General features: G+C 39.9%; 1 protein-coding gene across 3 annotated transcripts; it reads right to left on the bottom strand.

The window, feature by feature from the left end:
- Positions 1-11,564: 11,564 nt before the first annotated feature.
- Positions 11,565-23,783, bottom strand: LOC117247174 (SPNS lysolipid transporter 3, sphingosine-1-phosphate (putative)). Of its 3 annotated transcripts, none has more exons than XM_033611495.2 (13): positions 23,650-23,783; positions 19,528-19,759; positions 19,366-19,431; positions 19,044-19,180; positions 17,767-17,918; positions 17,563-17,629; positions 17,327-17,469; positions 17,027-17,179; positions 16,753-16,942; positions 14,141-14,206; positions 13,951-14,049; positions 13,676-13,847; positions 11,565-12,045 (listed from the first exon to the last, which is right to left on the bottom strand). In XM_033611495.2, exons 2-13 carry the CDS (start codon positions 19,736-19,738, stop codon positions 11,939-11,941), a joined length of 1,563 nt encoding a protein of 520 aa, XP_033467386.1. In that variant the 5' UTR covers positions 19,739-19,759; positions 23,650-23,783; the 3' UTR covers positions 11,565-11,938. The 3 variants fall into 3 exon arrangements, with proteins under 3 accessions (XP_033467386.1, XP_033467395.1, XP_078028453.1); XM_033611504.2 differs by having other exon boundaries at positions 23,654-23,765; XM_078172327.1 differs by having other exon boundaries at positions 19,528-19,781; positions 23,650-23,736.
- Positions 23,784-26,316: the final 2,533 nt, after the last annotated feature.

Raw genomic sequence — 26,316 nt, 5'->3', positions numbered from 1 at the left:
GCCCATCCCACATGTGATTATAAGGCATAGCCTTGTGGGAGACCTATGTTGGGCCATGTCTCAAGCTAGTTTGCTGTCTCTGTTAAGAAGTTGTTCGGCATTCGCTCACTCTACAGCAGGAAACGGCACTTCACTGTACTTATGTACTTGATCCAACAGTTGGGAACCACTGCATCACACCACTGAGTAGCTATATTTAAGCTCATACTCTTGTGGTCACAAATGATCTGAAGCGCAATCTTGAGGCTGTTCTGTAAATAGTTTATCCAGTGAATAAAAATACAGAAACTTCTGATCAACCCAGGCTTGAAATAACTTGTAACTTCTAGTTAGGCCCCACCCATATCTAGTTTACGTCCCACCCACTTCCTATTTAAGCCGCACCCACTTCAAGTACATATACAGACACAGATAATTAAATTGGTTTAACAGATGCAGTTTAACAGTGGTGCACTAACTCATCCCTACAGTACACTATACAATATGCAATAAATAAACATGCACAAATGCAGTATACTATAATACTAGAACTGGTAGTAATAATAAAATATTACATAAATATACAGCGCATTGGGCAGTTCTTCTTCTAGGTTAACACACTGTCCTCTTTCAATAGCAAGGGTAAAATACCAGATCTCAGATGAGCACACAGAGATCTTTGCTTTTTAGACAAATTATGTCCAACATTATTCTCTGTGTTCACTTTTTATTTGTTGGTATAAATAATCCCCCCTGAAAGCTGCACCCTGAGTCTGTCTGTGTACAGTTTAGGAATGCATAATTGATAGTGATGAAGTTTTCATCTGATTGCTGTTGTCTTTATGTATGTAAATATCTGTTTTATTCTCCATCTTTTAGCTTTTCCTTCTGTGAACTGTGACTCTGAAAATAAATGCAGATTGAAGTAAATAAACAAAATTCTAAGCAATTAAAGCAATCAAGGATTTTTTTACGTGTAGTAATCACACAACAGTTTGTGACTCTCCCATTATTGTCTTGATCAGAGTGGTTTATGTCCACTTAAGTATGCACATTTCCTCTTCCTGGACCAAGAAGCAAGTGTCTCAGTTTCCCCGAGTACACTATGTACGTCAAAGATCCGGATGGAGAGAATGAGCAGGCTTCGATGTTTGGCTCAGCTGAGGACAAAACAACTAGTTGTACATCTGTGTTGTGCAAACGTTGTTTTTAGAGGAGATGAGAAGTTTTAATGGAAAACATTTCGACATCACACATCCTTTGCAAGGAAATGTACTGCTTTAACTCTGAAGTATCTTTTTAATCACACCACGATTCCCTGAGGTTCATTGCTGACTGTAAAGCTCTGGCTCACTGAGAGTTATAATCTCAGGTAGAACGGCCTGCTCTGGCCTCCCGTAGGCTCTGTCAATGATACACTATAATATAAAAGGCAATTCCTGACTGCTCTTATACTACCTGTGTGTCTTTATAATGCAGAAAAGTGTTGGACAATACTTTAGGTTCTCAGGACTCTCCTGATTGAATAAAGTTTACATTAATAAATAGACTGGAATTACCGCCTCAACTTGGAGTTACATCCCCCTTTTACACTGCCTCTTCAAGGTGGGGAATTCACGTTGTTATGCCATCTCGCTGTTCTGTATAAAAGGTTCCATTGCGGAATTAGGGGACAGAGTTGTCTTGCCTTTAAGCCAGCATTGGAGGTAGTAACCGCATTAAAGCGATGTCTGTGTGGACAAGACAGCCGGCAGGACGAGATCATGGGGGGCATGGGTGTGACTTTATATGTTGTTTAAAAAGTAGCTGATAGCAGTTAGCAGCTATCTCAAAGAAGAAAAACAGTGGCCAAAAATATCTGCAAATTGGGAAAGCCATGAGGTGCAGGAGCTTCTTACCCACTGGGCAGAGGACGAAATCAGCCGCCATATAACAGGAACTGCAAACCATTGTTATTGTTATTGCCTTGTTATGCCATTGTTATAGTTTATTTTATACTCGAGGTCCATGCTGTGCGATGCTGTTATAAATCATACATTGGGGCAGCATAATGCAGCCATCATTTGGTTCTGTGTAAAAATGCAAAGGCACTTCAAAAAGGGACTTCATAGCAGCCCTATAGCACGATCTCTGAAAAGGGCTACAGTTGACATACATGTCTGTCCAGCTTCATATGTAGCTGTGACAGCTGACCTGCTTCAACTATGGATGTTGCTGCAAAGAGGCTACAAATCTTAAAACGTAGATTCTCACACACATCTTCAACCCGGCAGAACACAAGATCAATGCAATCAGCACAGTTTCATGATTAGTGTCATCAACTGCGATATGGCGTTGAATAATGACCGGAAAAGAGTTTTTGCAGAACGTTATGATGTCACAGGGACATTAACCTTTGACCTTTTGGATATAAAATGTCACTACTTTGTTATTTTATCCTATTTGTAACATTTTGTCATGATTAGTGTATGACTTCTTGAGTTATGGCAAGGTCACAGTGACCTTGACCACCAAACTCTTATTAGTTCACCATTAAGTACAGGTGGATGCCAGTTTAGAGTAAATTCCCTCCAGACATTTTTGAGATAATGCGTTCACGAGAATGGGACGGATTGGACAGACAACCTGAAATAAATAAAGCCTCTGACTACAGCTGTTGTCAGCACAGAGGTATAAAAAGTAAATAAAGGATCATATTTTTTGGTTTAGTTAGTAATTCATTATGTAATTCTATTAATTTACTATTTCTCTATTAAATTGAATGTATCCAATCCTCTGCAACTGTTCTGTTCTTGGAAGAGAAATTAACTTGCTCCATTTGTATTTGAAGCATGTCGTCACTTCATACAATTATTAGAAATGGTTGACTCAGTGATCAGTCAATGAAGCATCTAACTGGACTTATTTCACACAGGCCAGTGAGCAGAAGGGACTAGGGCAGATCTTACTCCAATCATTCATAAGAGGTCAAACTCATGGCCTTCACACAGGCCAACTTTAATAGACTGATGCCTTAATGATGCCAGAACACAAGGGCATAGGTTTCAACACTGGGGGTTTTGGGGGGTCCTCTGCCCGAAAGTTTTAAGCATCAAACACTTAATTTCCTGGATTCTGGTGAAATTTTATGCACCGATGTTTGGCTTTTCTTCATAAACTGATGGTGTAAATGTCAGAATTGGGGGCAACAAATGAACATGTTCTGAATATTAAGTGGGATGTCCCCTCTGTGTCCTCCTAGAAATCTACACCAATGCCAGAATATTTTAATGTGCCCAAGAGAGAACTAAAGGGACATTCAACAAGACAGTCCATGTTAAAAGGGAGCTGTTATCATCTACACATGATGTCTGGTGGCACCGGACCACCCCACTGCTGCCCTCCTCACATTGTTGTTGGAGCCGGAGCCGTCGAGGCTTTGGTCGGTCTTGAGGTGTGGGCTCTGCCACTCTGACCTTTTCTTATCCGCTCTGACCTCCCGACCTCTTGGCTGTCTGTGCTTGACAGTGGCTTCTCCTGTACCCCCTCCCTCCTTCCTGCCACACACTCAGCAGAGTGTCTGGAGGCAGAGCAGCTGAGGATTTGAATAGATCTGGGATGATGTCTCCGCTCCTTGGAAGTCTGATCTGGGGGCTATACTGTACAGCGCAGCAGCAGGAGGCAGAGAGACAGCAGTGACTAAATATAGTGTTCAGGGGCCGAGACGGCGTCTTTTATCTGCTCATTTAATTATTTATTCGACAGCTCCATCCAAGCTGGACTCCTCGGTCGTGGGTCATCAGTCGATCTGTCTGGGAGGTAAAAATCATCCCCGACTCCACTGTCTGCCTCGATTTCATCATGTTGATCTCCTTTGAAACATTTTCCTCTGACTGCATTCTTAATGCAACTGAAACACTTTCATCAAGCTCTGCCTAATTGGAGAAATTTGAGCTGCAATGTGGCTGACTTGCAGCGAGACCAGATCTGTGTGGTAATGCAGTTCATATTTATAGACTGCACGGGTCTTTGTAATTACCCCATTGCCATGGCTGTGTCTGTGAATCAGCTTTCTCCAGCCCAGCGGCCAGTAAGCCTCTGAAACAGGAATGCTAAATACATAGGACCAGAATGTGCATATGCCATTATAGGGCAAACCTCAGATCTGGCTGCATTTCTGTTGTAGTCCACATTTGTACTCCCTGCTCCAGACTAAGTCATTTGCATAACAATGATAAAAAGGCTTGATTGATCTGCTATGCAGAAAAAGAAAACCCTGCTACAAAAAGGAATAATAATTAGCATTGTTTAAAGGGCGTGTCCATCTGCATTCTTTTCCATGTTTTTCAAATGGAAACTCCCACTCAACTGTTGGGTTACAGCGCTGATCCCCCTACTTACAACCGTCTCCACATGCTGTTCTGACAGTGCACGGCATGCGAGAAGTGTTTGAAGATTTGAGCTTGGAGGTGGTATTAAAGATGGTGCTATTAAACCCTCATTTAACCAGGTAGAGACACATTGGGACTCATTTACTAATATGTGTGTAGAAATGTTCTTACTCGGCATATAAAACAAGTGCAAAGGCAAAATCACCATTAGATTCATGACACGTGCACCTGCTGATATTGTTCTTACCACTGTGTGCATGCTGGTGAATTAGAATCATTCTAAACTGACAGGCATTTGCCCGCTATTTGCAATCAGCATACTGCCGTGTCCCCATTTCCCTTTTTAAGGAAACAGGTTTGCCCAGAGATGTAACATGGAGAAAGCGGTGAAGTTTTTTTTTTTTTACACACATATTAAGGCTCTGACATCAGTGTTGGACTGTCAGGGAGCATCTGTGAATGCAACAGCAGTTGGATATATAGCTGATTTCTTTTCAGAAATGTTAAAACATCAGTTTCTGATATGCTCTCTCCAGGCTATCAGGAAGTGCCCCAAGCTTTGAAGCCATTTTCGTAGTGGCCAAATAGTGGTACTACACTTTCCAGGGTCTGTTATGTGATGCCACTGAGCTCAAAAGGACTTTTTCCCATAGACTTACATCGGGAAAGAAACGTCTGTAAATCAGTGGATACATTTTTTTGAGTGTCACAACCCCCATGAAATGACTCGTATCAGGATCTGATCGATTCTGTAGTAACTCTGGTGAAAACTCAGAATCAAATGCAGAACACACAGGAGGTAGAGTAGGGTTTAAAAGAAAAAGCACAGTCTTTAGTTCAGTTCAAAAAGTTAAGAGTCCAAAAAAATGCCAACAAAACAAACAGGCAGACAGGAAGTAGGCAAAAAATCCTTAAATCCAAAACAGATAACGTTAAAAAAAAATCCAGGGAATCAAACACAGTGATTGCTAGAAAGCTACGACGCAAAGGAACAAAGACAATCTGGCAGAGGCATGTGGCGCTGGTCAGTATATATACACAGGGATGGCTAAGAGGAGAATCAGGGGCAGGTGAGTAAGTGGCAGCAGGTGTGGTTGATGGGAAAACACAGGAAACTGCAATGACAGAAGAGGTTAGTACTTCAAAATAAAACAGGAAATATCATAACAAAATCCAGAATGTGGCACATTCAGACAGTCTAGAAGAGCTGCACAATTAAATCATTTAAACCCCATCCAAGTTAAACCAGAGGTTATTCATACCTATTAATAGGCTACCAATTAACCAGTTGGCTACAAATGAACATATGCACAATTTCTATAAAATAAAAAGTGGGACACTCTGTTTTCATAGATTATTGTTTTCATTTATGATTGGTGGGGATTAAAGGGTGTCAGTTTTATAGTTATTCAATACATTTGACCAATGCATTAGTATATTAATGATTTTGAATATTGCCTCTTTAAATGAATACTGTTTTAATACATTATGCATTTAGTTAAAGGTGTGTGTTTCTATTTTCTAAGACAGCTGGATCTTCATTATGTGTGCATAGGTAAGGTCTGAGGCAGCTTGAACAAATTCAGGTAAGAAAATGTTGATGCATCTGAGATTTCTAGTGAAACATTTGTATGCACAGTTTAGAAGCACAGATATGTGCATACACAGTGTTTGTGAATGAGGCCTATTGAGATTTAACATGATGCTGCATTTGCACCTAAAAAATGAATAGATCCGCAGTCAGTTAGATGCAAGTTGGCACACTCCCAGTCTGGAGAAGCAGACAGCAGTATCGGGCGCAGAAGGACGCCACATTAGCTCAGTTACAAAAGTCACACAGTAACACAAACTAATCATCCAGAGGTGGTGGTAACTAGAAACTTGTGTTCTGCTACGTAAAATGACTGTTTCAGTCAAAAGGGGTCTGGTGGCACAGGACAGGAGCAGCAGCAAAATGTATTTTAGCTTCCTAATAAAAGGACCACCTCATAAAATCAACATCAGATGGGTGTACACTATATTAAGATTATTTTACCACTTTACCGGAACTGATCTCTTCAAAGCCACCAGACTCCATTGACAGAAACAGTAGTTTTATCTGGCAGCACATAGGGATTGTTGTGTGCCTTTTAAAACCAAATTAACATGGCGTCCATGGGAGAAAGTGGGTTTTTATGTAACATCAAGCAGAAACCTTTGTCACGTTATATGGGTAAAAGTTTGTAGAATTTATGGCTAAAACATAAATAGTTTGACCAAAAGTTTAATTTTCTGGTTTGAATACATTAGGAACACTACTGGGAAGCTACATGATATAAAAACCTAACAAAAAAAATTTAATTAAATTAAAAAAAAAATCAATAATAAAATGAAATAGAATAAAATAATGAAGCTGCTCTGTGAATATTACATAAAAATATCACACACATTTTTCTCATCAAACTGAAAAGACCAATCACCAAACTGTATGAATTAAAAATCTTGCATGTGTGTACGCCTGTGTAAATTATCAGCCCCAACAGTCCAATCAACACTTTTCATTTGTTCTTTTATCACCCATCACACACACACAGCTGTACATTTTTATAGAAGTAACACTAACACCCCAGTATCAGCATTCAAAGAATAATCCTACAATTTCATTGTCTTGTGTGTGTGACTAACACTGCTCTTGTTTTTGTCCAAACACTTTACGGTAAAATAAAATATAGGATATACACATTTGTGCCGGCAAGCTGTGGTGTAAAGACAGGAAAGCCCATATGATGTAAGTGTCCAAATAAGGGGCAGTACACAGGGTGGAGAGGGCTCTTCCTCTATATGATGTCATGTCACTGCAGCAGTTTGCTGGTGATAAGGGAAAGAGTGCAACTTCACATCCACAAATGTGGTTTGACATCTCTTATCATTGTCCTGCGACTGATATGTGGAAGGGTGAGAATAACACAAACATGGAGAAGATAGGCTGTCTCTTCTGTTACTGTAAATATGTGTGACGCACACAAGACATTTTTCTTGTTATTATTGATATCATGACAGCATTTTGATTGCTCCCAAGTTGTATATGTCAGCATGTTTGTTTCGTGTGACTGCGTCTGAAGCACGGCTGTTTTTCGTGACTAAAGTGCTCCCCATCCCTGAGTAAACACTGAGCGTATCCGCTCTCCCCCTGGCTCCTGGCTCCCTCATTGATCGGCCTGGACAATTTATTAGCCATTGTGACAGTTTCCTGTACAGCCAGGGTCGACAGGGGAAACGGAGAGGTATGCAGATAAAGTGCTCAGAAACACGGTGCACAATACCTATTGTGTTTTAATTGCAGGTTGAACTGTTACCTCCAAAATGTTTGCCACATACCTTTCGGTGTGCGTGTGTGTTTTCACTTGTAATTCCACATACATGTCCTGCTGTGCCATCTATTCCCTCAGCATACTGAGTAATCACATAACTTCTGGAAAATCACGGCTGAAATGTGGGAAAACAAAAGGAAATTCCAGTGAATTCCACAATAAAGCAATGAAACCTTGAACAATGGCTCAGCGGCCTTGAACCGCAGCTTTCATCCATCTGTAAATGTCAAGTTCGGTTTTGACGCTTTAACAGGAAATATTTGATATGTGGCCAGAAAGGTCATAAATCAGCAAATAAATTCTCTTACACGTCTCAGCCAAGGTGTCCCTTTGTACTCTTGAAAATAGCCACTAACATCATGACAATGCAGCCCAATTACTGAATGACCTTGTGCCTGAGAGAGAGAAGGGCAATGACCCTTTGACCTGCCTGCATGGTTTACTCCAGTACAAAACAATGGGGAAACTCAATGACATGCAGCTGTTCAGGGACATCAGACGCCTCTGCAGCAGCACCATGGAGAGTTTAGAAATTGAGTGACAAGTGGCTGTCACACTGGGGTATGTAAATATGTCCTGTTTGTCTGTTCTGTACTTGTCTTTGATAAGAGCAGCCAAGCTTCAGATGACGAATGTTAGCACCTATCATGTTCCATGAACTCAGCAGAGGGCACAGACTTACACTCACAGTTTCGGGTTCAGCAAATATCAAAGGTAAACACTCAAACGGAGTGTCAGAGGTAGACACTGATATGGTTGGTTTAACATAGTAACACATTGCTCAGACAAACTGTAGGAGGCATCAGTGTCAGTTTTTATTTATGAGGAGATCCTCCAACCATGGATGGATTACTGAACCGGCCTACCAAGCACAAGCTCAGGGGCCTAAAGTGTAAGTGGGCTCCCCTAGCCTTCACTTGCAAAATGTCACTTAAACTAACAAGTAGGCTACTGACCAGGAAGAGACTCAAAATGACCACGGACAGACAAAAAGAGATGCAAAGGAACTGCAAATAGATGCAAAACTACCACAGAAAGATACAAAACAATCCTAAGGAGACACAAAACAAGAAGGAGACACACAACTACCTCAAAGAGACACAAATTAACCTCAATAAAGCACAAAATGACCTATATAAGACACAAAGTTACCTCAAAGAGACCTGAACAACTACAAAAAGACACAAAACAACCAAGAAAGACACTAAAGTATCTCAAAGAGACACAAATTTACCTCAAGAAGACACTAAATCACCTGCAAGATGCCAAAACGACAACAAAGTGACACAAAATCATCACAAGTAGAGACACAGAATGACAAAAACAAGCATAAAATTACATCAAAGAGACACAAATTTACCTAAATAAGACACACATTTGCCCGAATAAGGCACTAAATTACCTCACAGAGGCCTCAACTAATACAGACAGACACAAAACAAACACAAGGAGACACACAATTTCAACACAGCAACATAACATGACTAAAAAAGACACAAAGTTACCTCAAAGAGGCACAAAATTGCCTCAGTAAGAGACTAAATTACCTCAGAGAGACCCAGACAACTACAAAAAGACACAAAACAACCACAAGGAAACACAAAATGACAAAAAGGCATAACATTACATCAAAGAGACACAAATTTACCTCAGTAAGACATAAAATCACGTCAGAGAGACCTAAACTACTAGGAACAGACACAAAACAACCACAAAAAGACACAAAACAACCACAAAGAAACACAAAATGACAAATAAGGCATGAAATGACATCAAAGGGACACAAATTTACCTCAGTATGACACAAAATTATCTTAAAGACACCTAAACTACTACAAACAGACACAAACCAATCATAAGGAGACACAAAATGACAAGAGATCGACACAAAACAACCGAAAAAGACAAGAAATTACCTCAAAGAGACACAAATTTACCTCAATTAGACACAAATATACCTTTAAGAGGCCAAAATGACTACAAAGAGACACAAAAGAACCACAAGGAGACACAAAATGACTATAGAGTGACACAAAACGACTGAAAAAGACACAAATTTATCTCAAAGAGACCCAAACGACCACAGACACAGAACAACCACAACGAGACGCAAAATTACCACAAAGAGACATAAAAAGATGCCTAATGTCTATAAACAGACGCAAAACCACCACAGTCTGCATGTCTTGCTCCAAATAACATTTTGCATATCTGCATGCAGGGGCCCATTGTCTCATAACCTGTCCATGCCTCTAACATCAGAGAGAAATGGTTAATGAGTGATGGGGGGGTTCATGCTAGTGCAGAAGTCCAAACCTGCTGCAGCCTGTGCTGTGCTCATGTTACATCCCTGTCACCTCCAGCCTTTAATATCACACCTGCCTTCACTGTACAATATGAAAATTGATGATCCTTGAGAGGAAAATGGAACCCCTGCTCTTAAAAAAGAAAGAAAGAAAAAACACAACGACTAACACCTGTGAGATGTAATTCCTCACTGAATATGAGACATGTCGAGACATAGACACAGGACCTGGACGCATATCCTACGGATGCTGGATCGGTTTGGGATATGGGAAATGCGCAGGCCCTGACCTCTATGCCACGTTCTTTAGACCATTCCTGAGTAGTTTTTGTGGTGTAACATGGCACATTTTTCTTCTCCTTCGTGTCTTTAAATACTTTTTCCTTATCACTTCTCCCTTGTAAAAGGCAAAATCAATAAAATATTCATAATTCAATAACACAAAAAGTGTTTGCTAGGGTGGGTATAATACTGCTTTGCAATCTGTTTGCCTATATGAATGCTATTACCTTGGGTAATATCATTACAGTAGGATCATTACATGTAATGGTGCTGCCCAAGACACAGAGGGATATTAAAGATCATAACAGTAAATCTGCACATTATGCTCGTGCTGCCTTGGTGATTGCAAACATGAGCATTTTTTTAGTGCTGCTGGAGGTCCCAGTGAACATCTGGAAAATCCATTTCAATGAAAGACAAGTGGGATCCTTGTGTTAGCATGTTTTACAGTGGTGCTGTTCTGCCATCTAGTGGACACACTCAAAAAAAAAAAACCCACCCAACTCATTTACTTATTTATGTAAAATAGAAACACATTAACATTTTCCTGCAGTGCATGGACAACATAAAGCATTTTGAGATTCCCTCAGGACGGAATAATGATCTGGATTTCCTGCAAATATCACTGTAAATACGGGGTTTAACTCCATTATGTGCATAAGATGTGTTCTAGCCTGATGCCCCCTCTGGTCCTCATTAGGAGGCAGCAGCTGCATGCTGGCTGGAGCACTCATAGACAGAGAGGTTAATCTGGTGATCCTCAATGTGGACAAATTCATCTTACTCTGCCTTAAGTTTATGGACAAGTCTGAGCTGGAGACGGGGGTGGTGGGGGGGATGTAGCTGTCAGCAAAATTCAGGAGAATCATTAAAAAATAATAAACAAGTGGATGATATACACAACTAAATGAAGGCATTTTGAAATTCCGGTGTCAGCAAAACAATGTATTAGGAGTGGTGTATAGGAAAGCTTTAAGGTTTCTTCAGCTGTATATCTTAATGTAATAGGAAAATGTGCATCAGCTCATAAACGTTTCCTTCTGGAAGAGTTTCTGGCGGCCCGTTACTGTTAATATTAATATTCAGCAAAAACAGCCAGGTCTATTGTGATAAGCAAAATGCAAACTTCTCTTTATGAATTAACCTCTTACTAGTACATTTTGATTGTTGAGGGATTCATAACATTAGCCAGTGACATCAAAGTTTAGATATAAACATAAAAAGCAGGTAATAGAACGGACAAACATCTTAAAGGCTGAAAAAGTTGAATGCTCAGAAGAAGTTTTGCTTAAAAATTTATTGCAAAATGAAAAACAACATTTCCATTAAAAAAATAAGCTGCGCAGTGCCCATGAATGGAACATAATATTCACATAACACTTGAAACAAGTTCACATATTTCTTTAAAAGTACTGTGAAGTTTCCACTTTCTCCTGTTGGGAGGAACGGTCTGACTCGACGCTGTATACATTGCAAAGTCCTTTGAGGCAGATTTGTTAATTGTTATTTTGGGCTGTACAAATAAAATCAACATGACTTCTACCATAGAAAATAAAACTTCTGTCACCAGTCTGTGGCTGCAAAGTGACAAAAATGGATCTTTTTCAAGTCCAAACTCCAATATCCTGCGGTCATCACCAGCGGTTCGTAAATTAACTTTCAGTATTTACAGATAAATTATTTGCATGGCTGCTTTTGTTCCCGACGCTCAGCTCCATATGAGGCTCAGATGCAGCATTCGGTTGTGGTGGAGGATTTCCTAATAACACACACACACACAAAAGTATTTTAAACATTTGAAAATGAAGCGTGGAGCACTCATTACAGTGACATGGAAGCTAAGTACAGCGATCAAGTATAGGTATACACACACCAGCCCAGTCACCAGAAGAAAATGTTCGCATTGTATGTTTTGCAAACCATGAATATGTTATGTGGTAGGTGCCACATAACATATTCATGGTATGTGGTAGGTGCCATATAAATGTTTCTAAAGTGATGTAGTATATGAGCTGACTTTGTCATCAGGAGGTGGAGGGGAATGGTGGATGGTGTGTCAGCTCGGTGTGACACTTGCTGAGCTGCAGACCACTGCTCAAGACCAACAAACAGCAAAACCGTGTGTTTTTAGCCAGTCATTGCTGTGTTTCCATCAGATTTTTAGCCACCAAACAAGGGTGTTGCACGCAAAGTTCTTCACTGAGACATCACTGCGTTTCCGGCTGGGATAGTTCCACATGTGAGTAGTTTTTTACTGAGACGTCGCTGCGTTTCACGCTGGGATTGTGCCATGAAAATCGGTTGTATTTTACAGAGACATCAACAGTATCTCCAGCCTTGAATGAACCACCAAAACCTGATTTTATAGCCCAAACATGATTTTTTTCTATCCATAACCAAGTGTTTTTAGTGCCTAAACCTCACCACACAGTGCTGTTGAAGGCAAGGCAATTTTATTTGTATGGCACATTTTATACACCAGTGTGCTCTATAGGGTTATAAAAATACAGCAAAGGTAAAAGATTTATAATTTAAAAAGTGCAAAGTACAGCCAAGTGACACAAGATATACGCAATTTAAAAAGTAAGCTTCTGCCATTTAAATCAACTAAAAAAAAAAAAATAAAAAAAAATAGCACATTAAATACTCCTATATTTACATACACAATTAAAGCAGGTCCACTACATAATAACGTACAAAATGTATGCATGGTTTGCAGAAATGTTCAATGCCAATATTTTTCCTTGCGATTTGTGTTGCACACACACTAGTTTATGCAACATCACACCACGTCAGGAGCTCTTATCTGCTAAGGTGTCAACTGTCAAATAAGTTGCCCTGTTGGTGCAGCAGCTGCCTCACACACACACACACACACACACACACACACACACACACACACACACACACACTCACACCAATTAACAGTCCAACAGAATGGAGAGAATGCGGTAAACTCAGATCCAAAGTAGGAGGACAATGTTATCTTTATCAAGCCTGGCCCATCTCTGCCTCTGTGTTACCAGAAAAACTAGCCTGCCAGTGTGTTACTGGGGCACGTGTGCAGAAAAGGGGAATTTGTCCGTAACTGCATAAGGAAGAGTGCTATTTTGTAGCAAGTGAGTTAAACAGAGGGCTGTTGTTGAGGGAGGGCTCTCCAGCATGCGTGACACTGACATGAACATGCAAACACAATGGTGAGGACTGCCAGTGTGTCATCCACACAGACCTGCACAGATATTGAATCCTTCTCAGAGTATGTTGAATTCAGTATGTAACCAAAGCTCAACAGAACAGTTGGATGTGCAGAGAGGTGTTCTGCTTGAGCCATGGTTGCACTGTATCACCATTTTTAGAGGCACAAAGGACAGTAACTGCACATACAGTACCTTCAACCAACAGTGCAGCTGTCTTCCTGTCTTCAATGATGTAAAAGGAAGTCAAGAGGAAAAAGACTCCACCCAGGAGCCCAACAAATGGGCAGACCAGGAGGCTGTACTTCAGACTGTGGAAGTTCCAATCGTGAGTTGCAGATTTGGATCTGCGTATAGCATCAGAGATCTGCAAAGACAAATCAGTGATACACAGTAAATGTAATTTCCTTAAGCTTTCTTGTTGAAACACTACAGTTAAAATAAAGCTGACAGTGGGAACTATTTCTTACCGCTCCTACTAGGTAAGGACTCCCAGCGTCACCCAGGAGATGACACACTGAAATCTGGAGGGCCTCAGCTGTGGATCTTCTGGTCGGTATGACAACATACTAAAGGGAAAAGTAACACAAAACATGTTAGCTTCAAGTTTCAGCTGTCAGTTTCATGTTTTTTATTCCCACACACACTGTTCAAACTCACCAGCAGTATATCAGCCATGACAGCCCAGTTCAGTGATATCAGTACTTCACCGATGAAAATGAAAACCTGAAATGAAAATGAAACGTTTAAGACACAAAGTGAGCAGCTTATCAAGTGATGAATTAATTATGCATTGATTCATTCATTATCTGTAACTGCACAATTTAGAGCCCCCCTTTTGGACTTTAGGAGGAAGCTGGAGAACACAAAGAAAACCCACACTCACTTATACTGACTTAATACCAAAACGAACTTTATTCCATAGCTTGGTTGCAACCATGTGGCTATGTAATGCGTGAAATTCAGATGGAAGACAGGAAGTGAAAAAATCCTTATACTGTGCCACTTGGAAACGGAGGAATACAACTATGCATATAGAGGGTTTGATGAACCTGAAGGCAGCAGGTATCATCAGAAAATTTAAACTGTAGGAAAGTAGTCTAATTTTACCTGCAACCATGTGGACACTATTGTTGTTAGAAAGGACCTTGTCCTCCAGAGCTCCTAACGTTACTAGTGTTACACGGCAAGCTGATGAAAGTGTAGTGGGCTATAATTTTTTTGTGTTTTGGGCCCACGACTGAAATGACAGCTGTCTTATTTTTGGCCAGGTGAGTAAATGTGTATAACTGTCTTTTATATTTCAGCTCTGTACATGCATTGCTGATAACTTTAGCTACTATTTTCTACCTGCCAGGTCAACAGTTCCCAGAGGTCTGGTGAAACACCGTTAAACATCTAGGTCATGGCGAAAAACACAGAGAAATTGTCTCAGAACAGTATTGCATCCAACTTGAGGCATGTTTAACCTGATGCTTCAACGTTAACGTTTGCCATTTGTTGACTCCGCTCCTCCAGACTGAAGATGGGTTTGTTTTTCTCAGTGAGTTTTTTTTACTTCTTCACTTTACATTTTCAGGACTCAAAGTGGCCCTTGTGTTTGCACTTTTTTTCCGGATATGATCAATCTAATATTCTCAGTTCTGAAACAGAAAATGTACCCGTATACTCAGAACATTCCCCTGGGTGCTCTCAGTGTCACCTACATCTACATCTTTATTAATTCATCATCTATGGAGCAGCTCCACATGCTCTACACTTTGAGACATCACAAATTTAAGTTTAAGCACTCTAGTTTTTGGATTTGGGAGAGTTGTTCATATTTACTAATACTTTTGGACTGTCCTAGACTATAGGAATAATGTATGAATTTTAAAATGAATTTTGCTGCATGTAATGCTGGAGAATGAATTTGATTGTTCATTTCCAACCCAAAGCGTTGGTTTTTGATGACCTGGGAATGAGACAATCACCTTTTTTTCTTGTCATGATCCTTGGTTTTCCTGCCTGATCGCTGCCCCGCCCTGATTCGTTTCACCTGTTCCTCATCAACCTTGCTGTCACCTGTCCCTCGTTTACACCCTCCTTCCCTTGTGTATGCAGTCTGTGAGGCTGTTTACATGTTGCCGGCTATTTTCATAAACGGACATTTCACCGTCTCCGTTTTCAAAAAGATCTTCGTTTACACTTACCCGCGTATATATACACAAGAGCATAGGGAATGGTGGATGGTGAGCAAACCTGTAGGTGGCAGTGTAATGAGAAGCTCAAGCCTTCCATGTATCCATTGTCACCATAGCAACATAGGTCACACTTTTGACACAGGCGCAAGTTCCAGCACATACTGTGACGTCGGCTGCCGCCTGTAACTCCGTTTATCTCCGTTTATCTCAGTTTACATGCAAACGCGCAACTGGAGTTTTCCAAAATCTCCACTCTGGCTGGAGTTTTTAGAAAGACTTGTTTTCAGAGGAGAAATCTCCGTTTGCATGTAAACGAAGGGCACAAACGAAGGAAGATGTCTCCGTTTATCAAAATCACCGTGTACGTGTAAACGGCCTCTAAAGCTTGCTTTTTGTATACTCAACTTGCCTGTTTTGAGTCCTGCATTTGGGTCCTCTTATGAACTTAAATATGACATTTCTACAAAGTTACATGCAACATCTTACATCTCGTAGCTGTCCGCTGAAAAACACGTGTCTCCACTTTTGGCGATTTTGACTTTCTACAGTCCATAATCCCTAGCAACCGTTAGTGTTGGATATCCAAATGACTAATGGAAAGACATCTATAACATCATCTATTCAACACGTATCTCCATTGGGTGTCAGAAGTGTCCATCAAAGCTTGTAGAAAGTCAAAATCGTCAAAAGTGGAGATACGTGTTTTTCATCCGACAGCGACGACTGCTAATTAGCACTAAAACAAAGTACAGCTGAAGCTGCTTAGGATGTCATTAATTTTGCAGGTATTGGTCATAAACATAAGTACTGCACAATTGTTGCCAGGTAAGTGTTCACTAAAGTTTTTCACTTTGATTAGGACATGAGTTTAGGTACCAAATTTTATGGCAATGTGAATGTCATGACGGCTCTAGAGGTAAAGTCAGATTGAATAATCCTCTGGGGAACATGAATGCCCATACAAAACACTGCACTGCAATCCATCCAATAGTAAAGATATTTCCATCTGGACTAAAATAATGGACTGACATACATACAAATTATAATTTAGCGAGTGGACACGGGCAAACAAAGAAGTTTGTCTCTTACATAAGTGGTGGGAATGCTTGCTGATGCCACAAAGATGGTGATTAAGAGGCAAGGAGCTGATCCCAGCAGACCTACTGCGCAGATGAGGGGGTCCGCGTTTGGGACCTTTTCCCTAAACCATCTTGACAAACCGCTGCCGAGACATCCTCCCAGAATGCCTGTCACCACTGTCACAGCACCAAAGATATAACTACAGAAAAGGGAGGCAGACAGCTTTGTTAAAACTCTGTAGATTTTTTGAAGAAGAAGATGTAAATGAAGGGTGATGCTGCACCTGTCTGTGGGGCTGCAGGGCTCTTTGACACATGGCGGTTGGAGGCCCTGACTGACCTGAGCTCTGGACAGAAAAGTGGGCATCCAGAAAGCCAGGGCTCCAGTGAGGAAGGCCGTAGCTGTCACGCCCAGTGATGACCACACATAACTTTTACTAGGGTCAGAGGAAAAAAACAAGAAGAACAGTAAATATCAATCAAAAATCATATCTCTATAAACATTAGGGATCGATACAAGGTGTCACAGCATTTATTATTAGCTAGGACACAGTATTAAGCCAGTATTAGTTTCCATGTCTTACGTTTTCAGAAGATACTTGATGTCCTCCAGGTAAGAGCTGTTCCCTGTGACTCCCTCTCCATGGGTTTCTGCAGCACCTCTGGGTGGGTTGGGGCATAAGAAAAACAGCAAGACTAGTCCCACTACACCCAGGATGGGAGTGATCTGATAACACAGAAAAATGTTGTGATATTAAACACTCAATACCTGTCAGTGCTCAGCTAGCATTTATATGACTGTGTATGAAAATGTTCTCACCCTGAGAGCCCAGCGCCAGTCCCCTGTGAGAGTAGCAACCCCTGCCCCGACTATGTATCCAAGACCACTGAAAACACAAATGGTAAATTGCATCAATTGTATTCCCACACAACAATACATGATTTTAAATTATAAAATTTAATAAAGGTGCAAAAAAAAAGTATTTGTGTTATTGTTAGTTTATATTTAGTTTTTTTTTCTAACCTTCCGACTGGGATTAAGATGTAAAAGACAAGGATCATGGTGCTCCGTTTAGGCCCGACAAAGAGGTCACCGATGATAGTGGGAGCAATGGTGGAGTAGCTGGCCTCTCCTACCCCGACCATGCCTCGCAGCAGCATCAGGACCCAGAAGTGCTGGAGAAATAAACACAAAAGCATCAAGCCAATTGAATGAGATTTAATCATAAATATCACAGATATCCTCAGTTTTATTTTTCTTATTTGTCAGTTCTACTGCATGTTGAAGTTCATATTCTCCATTAAACAAATTTGCAAAAATGTCTGACAAATACTGTATTGTTTTGAAATATTTGCATCTGTTTACACAAGGTTTTAATGTTTCTACCCCTAAGGATAAGTTTCCTGAGCCACAAACTTCCCATCGATTACTTCTTGCACTGACACACAGACATGAATGGATTACCTAACCATTCATGCCAGCCAGAAGTGTCAGTGCCCCCCTGGCCATCACCTGCAAAATGTCGCTGAAATTAACATGTACTAACTAGGAAAAGAGTAAAAAAAACACGGAGAGATGCAAAGGAACTGTAAGGAGGCACAAAATAACTACAAAATGGGTCAAAAAACACACAAAATAACGACAAAGAGACACATACCGTCTACAAAAAGACACAAAACAACCTCCAAAAGAAACAAAAATGACTACAGATAGACAAAAACGACCAAAGAAAAGAAGAAAAGACGAAAAGACACAATAGAGGCACAAAATATCTAAAAAAAGGCATAAAGCAACCTCCAAAAGAAACAAAAATGACCACAAAGACAAAAATGAAAAGACACAAAATGGCTTCAAAGAGACACAAAAGACACAAAACAACCTCAAAAAAAGACAAAAATGACCAAAAAGACACAAAATGACCACAAAGAGACAAAAATGACAAGAAAACCCTCACACAATTATCTAAAAGAGAAACAAAATGACTACAAGAGACACACAACAACCACAAAGAGACACAAAAAGATGCATAACAACTACAATGACACAGAACAACAATAAAAAAGAGACAAAACCACCACAAAGTCTGTGTGTCATGCTCCCGTGTAGGAGAGGTGGTGGGGCCCTTTTGCATATCTGTGCCCAGGGCCCCATTATCTCACAATCAACCCATGCACTCAGGGACATGATGAGGTCAAATGATAGAGGAAGAACAACTGCGAACACCATGAAGTGACACCTTGTGATCGCGTTGCTTCTTATTTCTTGCAAAGTGCGTGTGAGCACATCTAGTTCTCACTTACCGACCCAGTGACGAAAGAGCTGCCGGCTGCAGTCACTAGCCACACACTCAAACCACCAATCATGATGTATTTGCGGTTGTAGCGGTCCCCAAGGTAACCAAAGAGAGGGGCCAAGAGCAAGAAACTGCAGATGAAAACTGTAAGTGCATAAATGAGAATTAATTCCTTCTTTATAATGAGACAAGTTGACTTATTTACTTTATACTTCTGTCTTGCATTAACCAACAGTGCTGTGCAATCCACTTGCAGCACATGTTGCAAAACTGTATCTTAAGTAATGCAGGCTGAAATGAGGACCTTCAAAATATGTGCATCATCATACCTGTTTGTATAAGTGCAGCTGTACTGTCACTTATTTCAAAGAATTTCTGAATGTTGGAAAGGACACCTATAAGACAATAAAACAATTCAAGTGTTAACCCACCAAATTAGAAGCAGGAAATTGTGGTTGTTGATGGAGTGTGCATACAAGAGATCATCTGACCTGCTATCGTGTACCGTTCCATGTAGTTGAGCAAGTTGACGTAGCAAAGCACAGCTACAGCTATGTAGGCGCGTCTAGGTGATATTCCTGGTTTCTCCTCTTCCTCTGCCCTTGGTGTAAGTGAGGAAAGGCTGTTCGCAAAAGAGCCATACTGTAGACCAGAATTGGAGCCAATACTCCATCGAGGTTTTGGTTTGTCCTCTGGCTCCATTGTGAGCAGCTGTTTCTTCACCTGGAAATGGAGAATGTGTGACCTAGAAATCATTTACCCTCTGCATTCTCACCTAAGATGATAATACTGCAGCATGCGTACAATATAAAGTCTTACAAAACAACTCAATAAAGCTCAGTGACAGGACTGAATTATACTCTACAGAGAGGGGGAAGTGGATATAAATTACAGTTCCTCCTCAAAATGAAGTCTGCTACATCACAGAACAATACGTGACTCCCTCTATCCCACTGTACATTCATCAACCAAAAGGAGTCTAATACATTTCCTGTGCTGCCTCTGAAGCCATGCACTACTGTAGTTTGTGAGGAATCAGTTAGTGTGGCTTGTGGAAACATTAGAAATAGTCCCAATGACACAAAAGGCAATTACACAACTGCGTAAGAACAAAGCATTGCAACTATGTCAAAATGTCAGAAAATGGAGAAGTAGGGTTTCAGAAAAGGTTTTCCAGCTATTTTTACAGCTCTCACGTGAAGCAATGCATAATGGTTTTACACATCCACATACTGTTTAAGGCAGGTGTGAGAAAGTGAAAACAGAGATGGAAACAAAGGTTGAATGGTTTGCATGCTGTCGCTCCCTCAAGTGCAAATTATTGGCACATTCACAGGTGATGTTCTGAGCTAATGCTCTTTTTCAGACTTTGCTATTTATACACATATGCTGTCTTTAAATGGGCCATTCCACCAACTGGTGCCCTCTCCATCCCCAGGTTATTACATGCATAAATATGCATGAAAAGTTTCCGTATAATACATTATATTATCAAGCAATTTGTCCTAATGGCAATTTAATGATACAACACGTAAAACATTAACAAAAAATAACTTGAACATAGAAAAAAGGATATATAATGATCTGAATCCTTCACAAGTCTTAATTTATTTTGTATTATTGTGCGACTTTATTTCTTTGGATACAAGATAAGGGCCATATTGGAAAAAAAATCTGAGATTTTCAAGTTAAAGTCATAATATTATGAGAATTAAGTTGTAATTTAGAGAAAAATGTTTAAATATTATGAGAATAATGTCATGATTTAATGAGACTCTCAGGTCATACTATTTCAAGGAAAAAAATTGTGATATTACGCGAATAAAGTCATAATTTCCTGAGAAAAAGATGTACTACCATGTGATTAAACTTTTAAAAATTCCAATTTTTTCATAATTCGTAATTTCAAATTCAAACAAAAAAATGCATTTTTCTCATCAGTAATGTACAATATGTTTGTTAAAATAGACATTTTAGTTGCACCCCGAGGTTTTCACTCATTCTTGTTAACCCGAACCCCCCCCCCCCCCCCCCAAAAAAAAATCTGGGACATTACACAAGTCACATGATCAACAGAAAGCAGTATCATCTGAGATCCCTGAAGGCCATGGGAAAACCAAAAGTAACTTTTCTCACTTAATTTTCTGTATTTTTGATCGTATTGTAAGTATGACTGAGAATATCGATCTCAGCATAACGCCCTGTTGCCTAAATTGTTTCTCACATGTTAGGTTTTCTTATTCAGAGATAGTTTTGGTAAACCACTGTCACTTTCAGTCCTGTTACTTTATGAACCACCTTCCATTAATAAACCTTCAAAAACCTTCATGAAGTTGAATGCAAATTGGACTGATTCAACGGAATTTCCCAAATACAAGCACTCTGGTCATGATAGTCACGTGACAATCACGGTATAACATTAAACCCACACATATCGATGAGTTAAATTACCAACACATGTTAACAAAAACCCATAATACATTAAAGATATAGCTAAGAACCGCACAGCACAAAAGAATAACATCAAGTCAGTAGCCGTCTTACCTTCTGTGTGGCTATATCTAGCTAGAGGTGCCTCTTTATTTAAAGTAGGATGTCCCTAAAACATACAGGAACAGGAACCAGCAATACCCAGCCAAGGGACATCACCATAATGATCTAATCAAGTCCTTAGAGATCAGCATCACCCTAATGATCTGATCAAGCCCATACAGCCCCATTCACATCTGAAATCTGTAAGATTAGGGGCGTCATGTCTGATAAAACAATGGAAACAAGGATTTCCTGTTATGTTGATTTGTAAAGGCCAACATAAAATAGTCTATGGACTTGATCAGATCATTAGGATGATACTAGACTCCAAGTACTTGATCAGATCATTAAGATTATGTTGGTTTCTATGGACTTTATCAGATCATTGGGATGGTGTTTCAACAGCTCATTAAGTCTGTGGTTCTAATACTGAAGCATTTAGACAAGCCTCAAACTACAGCTAGGGCTCTCCTCTTAGATTTTACATCAGCATTAAACATGATTCATTTCTTACAAATAGAGTACAGATACTAAAAGTTAATCAGATATATTCAGTTTCCATTGGTACAAACTCAGGAGCACCGCAGTGTTGTGTGAGCTTTCATTATACGATACGCAGACGACTGTAAAACTTATATTCCAAATACATTTAGAGTTTTAAAATGATACTAAGCTGTCATCTTGGTCTGGCAAAGATGATCCCAGTATTCATCAGTATTGTTCGGACAGACTGGTGGAGTGGTGTGAGAGGCATTCACTTATTATTTGAGTTCAATTTAATTCTACTTATAAAGCCCAATATCACAACTCATAATTAGCCTCAGAGGGCTTCGCAGCATACGACATCCCTCTGTCCTTGGACCCTCACAGCCAATAAGGAAATACTTTCAAAGGGTCTTCCATTGAACTTGTATCCTCCACCTGTTACTGCCCATTACATACAGACTGAACGAGTTTCCTCCTATAAATATTTGGGCATCTATGTGGACGCTTTTTTCAATCTATCTAGTCTAATCTAGTGTTGTGCAGTATGGAATCAGTGCATGGTTTCCTTTAAAGCTAGACTGACTAGGCTGCCGCATATTCGCTTAAAGATCATGGGTCAAGCACTTATTGAGATAAGTTTCCAAACTGCATATATTTAAAGGATGTTGTCTCTGGCTGGTAATATCACATCTGACTGACCCCTCTCATACGTTATTTGAAGAACATCAGCTTGTGCCATGACACAGGAGATTTACAGTCCCATGGGCTCAACTGAACAGATTGAGGAACTCGTGTTTCTCAGTCTGTCAACCTATTAAATCAAAATGTAGCTTCTAAGTAGTCTGGGTCGACCACTGAATGTAACAGGGGATGATTGATATGTTGCATTGCATCCACTTTTCGTAATGTCTGATGTGATTTGTGGCGTATGTCGTATGGATTTGTTTTCCTTTTCTAAACATTAAGTGATTGCCACTTACTTCAGATGTATATCTTGTTCCTCTCCGTTGTGAATATTTGTGGGCTGGATATTGCAGATTCTTGTTTCAACATGTTTTCAGACATCCAATGTTAAATACAGAGGTACCTCTATCTCAATCTAAGCATATAGAAGAGCGCTGGCTCAAAACATTACTTGTGGATCTGCCAATAAAGTGCACTTACAGTAGGGGAGCTACAGTGAGTACTTCTTATAACACCACAGAACACTAGATAATGTGAATATGTAAAGAGTTTAGAGCTTATTATATATTTAAGGAAAATAGGCAAAACTTTGGGTTCACAATGTAAAAACCTAACAAATATTTTCAAGTTATATACTATTGTGTAAAAGCACGCTTAGGTCAGATAATAAAGTGACAAGATAGGAAATAAAAAAGATGTAATACTGTCAATAAAAGCATTTCAGGGGATAATTTTAAATGAGGTGTGAAGAGACTGTGCGTTCTGTCTTGGCGAGTGAGTTAGTGCAGTGACAACAATGAGACTATTGTGGATCTTTTTATCTTTATACTGATACTGTATTCATATCATACAGGTTGAACCTTTCAGATGTTAAAAGTGTCTCTGTAAAATGTAGACAAACAAAGACTCACCTACTTGATGATATCTGATTTATGTTGTCCTCTCAGCTTATTCCATGTTTGCAGGATGGTGTGGTTTCCAGTGTGCCTCTGACAGAGGCCTCAGCTCTAACACGGCTCAAGAGATATTAAGTTAGTGAAGGGGACAGCCCACTTTGGGTTGGTCATATGCTTTCACACAGATCTTCACTGTGATGCAATGCTGTAAACAACCCTTATGTGTCTCTTGTCTTTCTTTCATTTTTTGTTTTGGGTGACACTTTATGTTCAGGTGCACATAGTCACCATTAAGAAACTGCTTATTAGCATGCATGTTTTAGTCACTATAAAGCACTTATTAATGCATTATTCTGCATGATCATATTCTACAACTACTCAGTCATTGACTAAGAGTTTTCCCTCAATAACCTGCAGCTTACTGACAGTAAGTGAAGAAGTTGTAGTACATGAATTATGACCACAAGCATAGTCATTCTACCCCAATAACACTTAATAAATATGATCTATTTCTCTGTAACAAAGCGCAAAATGTTGGCACAGCTAAACACTGAACTCATACGCCTTCCACAAACACCCATGAAAATCACAGGGAAAAAGGAACATCATTATCTTCAGCCTCTTTGTGAGAAATTTGTGCTTAGGGAGGCACAGAAGATTCAGAACAACACAACATACAACCTGAACCCTGAGTTTCAGCTGTTGCCGTCAGGCTAATGGTTCAAAATGTGGAACAGACTGTAGATTAATCCATTAAAAAAAATCATTCATTCCATCCTCCATCAAAATACACACCAGAAATAAGTCACTTTGACTCAGGGACCAGAATAATGCAACCTAACCATTTATAATGTGATACGGTTACACTTGGTTTTACTATTTGAAACTAGCTGATTTGATGTGGTTGTGTAATGGTTTTCACGTTTCAAGTCGTCTTATTTTATCTGGTTTTATTATGCAAAACTATTGTTTTTATTACTTTTATTATTAATGGAATGAATCATCTCAGGCATGTCAACGCAAGTGTGTGTATGTATGATGTCTTTATGTGTGTACCTATGTATGTTTGTTGTATGACGCAGTGGCTTTGAGTCCAAGACAAATTTCCCTGTGGGACAATGAAGTATACCTTACCTTATCTCACCTTACAAAACTACAAATGTTATAGTGTCCCGTCGTCCAGCGATGGACCATCATCAAACAGGGGAGGTGCCATACAACGTCACTTAATAGCCACTTACAATGCTGCCCATTCACACCTGGATCCATCTAACCCTAACGACTCACATCTGTCCGTAACGACTCTGAAACTCAGAGCTCACATGCGACCTCAATGACTCTGTAAGGGTTCACACCCACACAGGGTTTAAAGCCTGCGACTCCTGACCAGTCTGTTAGAACTGAGGAAGCCTATTGGATGACAGGTGAAACATCTTCAAGAACCTCAATCATGTCCAGTTGCCTGCTATACAGCAGTTAGGGTGCTCTCACACCCGAACCAGGCAACCGATCCAAGACTGACTGCTCACAATGGTGGGTCTCAGTCCCCTTCCAAACTGACTCTGGTGCAGTTTGTTTGTGGTGTGAAAGAGACTGAACCAACCGCAGGATTTTATGATAGCAGATATGTGATTTTAGCAACAGCCAAAACAAAAATAAAACCATCTGCTGATTGTGAAATCTGTCCAGGACCAACCATGTACATCCCATAACCTATTTATGCAAATGCATACATGTACCCATGGTAACACATATGCACATCAGTGACGGTATTTTCCATGATTAAACAGCTGTTAAAACTCATCATCGTATCAGACCCTGTGTACTTTGTCTGTTCATTAAGTTCATTAAAAAGTGTGAAACAGTGATCCCACTGTATTACGCCCTGAATCATTACTGTACAGGACGCCTTCTTTTCATCCTGTCTCTATGTTAGTCATTATTCACAACATGCAATTGATTTGCAGTCCAATAATACCCCATTAATAATGCGTACAATCTATTATTTTTCTATGAACTCTTTATGAAACCAAAGAACATAAATACAAACACTTTAGAAACATTAAAGTGCTGCAGCATCAACGTCTGTCAGTCACCACAATTTGATTTCCCCACATGGGTCCTGATGATGCACGATGACAAATGCCAAAACTGTGCACAAGTTGCCTGTCAGGTGGTAGAACTTAGTATTTACTCCTCTTGGTTCGTTTGCAAAAAGTCAGTGTGAACAGGAACCAGACAAAAAGTATAAAGCAACAATGTACTTTATGTATTTTTTTCCTCTCATGTGGACCAAATGAACTGAACTACATGTGTGAAAACAGCCTAAGAATGACCATGACCTCGATGACTAAGAATCTTCACCAACATGTTAATAGTGTCCAAATAACTAAATTACGTATTTTAAACTCAGAATGTGTTCCTTTTTCTTGAGTGAGGTCTCACTCAAAGCTAATTCACCGGTGGTTTGACGCCCATTTACCCTCACAGGTTCCCTATTCTAAAGTTGCCTTCTCTTCACACTCTGTATATACTATATCACACTCGAGCTGGGGCGGTTCATCAACATAACTGCCTGTGCAGCACGTGACGACTACTTCAATGAGCTGATGCAGCTCGCACGTATGCAGTGTTCATACAGACAACATATATAGCCGCTGTAGCGAATGCATTTCCACAGTT

This window comes from Epinephelus lanceolatus, chromosome 11 (assembly GCF_041903045.1).
Source record: "Epinephelus lanceolatus isolate andai-2023 chromosome 11, ASM4190304v1, whole genome shotgun sequence".
Lineage (NCBI taxonomy): Eukaryota > Metazoa > Chordata > Actinopteri > Perciformes > Serranidae > Epinephelus > Epinephelus lanceolatus.
Note: the sequence above shows the minus strand (reverse complement) of the source record. Positions and strands in the feature narration are given on the sequence as shown.

Coding starts and splice junctions, on each gene's coding strand:
- LOC117247174 (XM_033611495.2), bottom strand. CDS start 19,738: ATGGAGCCAGAGGACAAACCAAAACCTCGATGGAGTATTGGCTCCAAT. Junction 17,919..19,043: donor GCTCTTTCGTCACTGGGTCG/GTAAGTGAGAAC, acceptor TTATTTCTCCAG/CACTTCTGGGTCCTGATGCT. Junction 16,943..17,026: donor CCCTGCAGCCCCACAGACAG/GTGCAGCATCAC, acceptor CCTTTTCTGTAG/TTATATCTTTGGTGCTGTGA.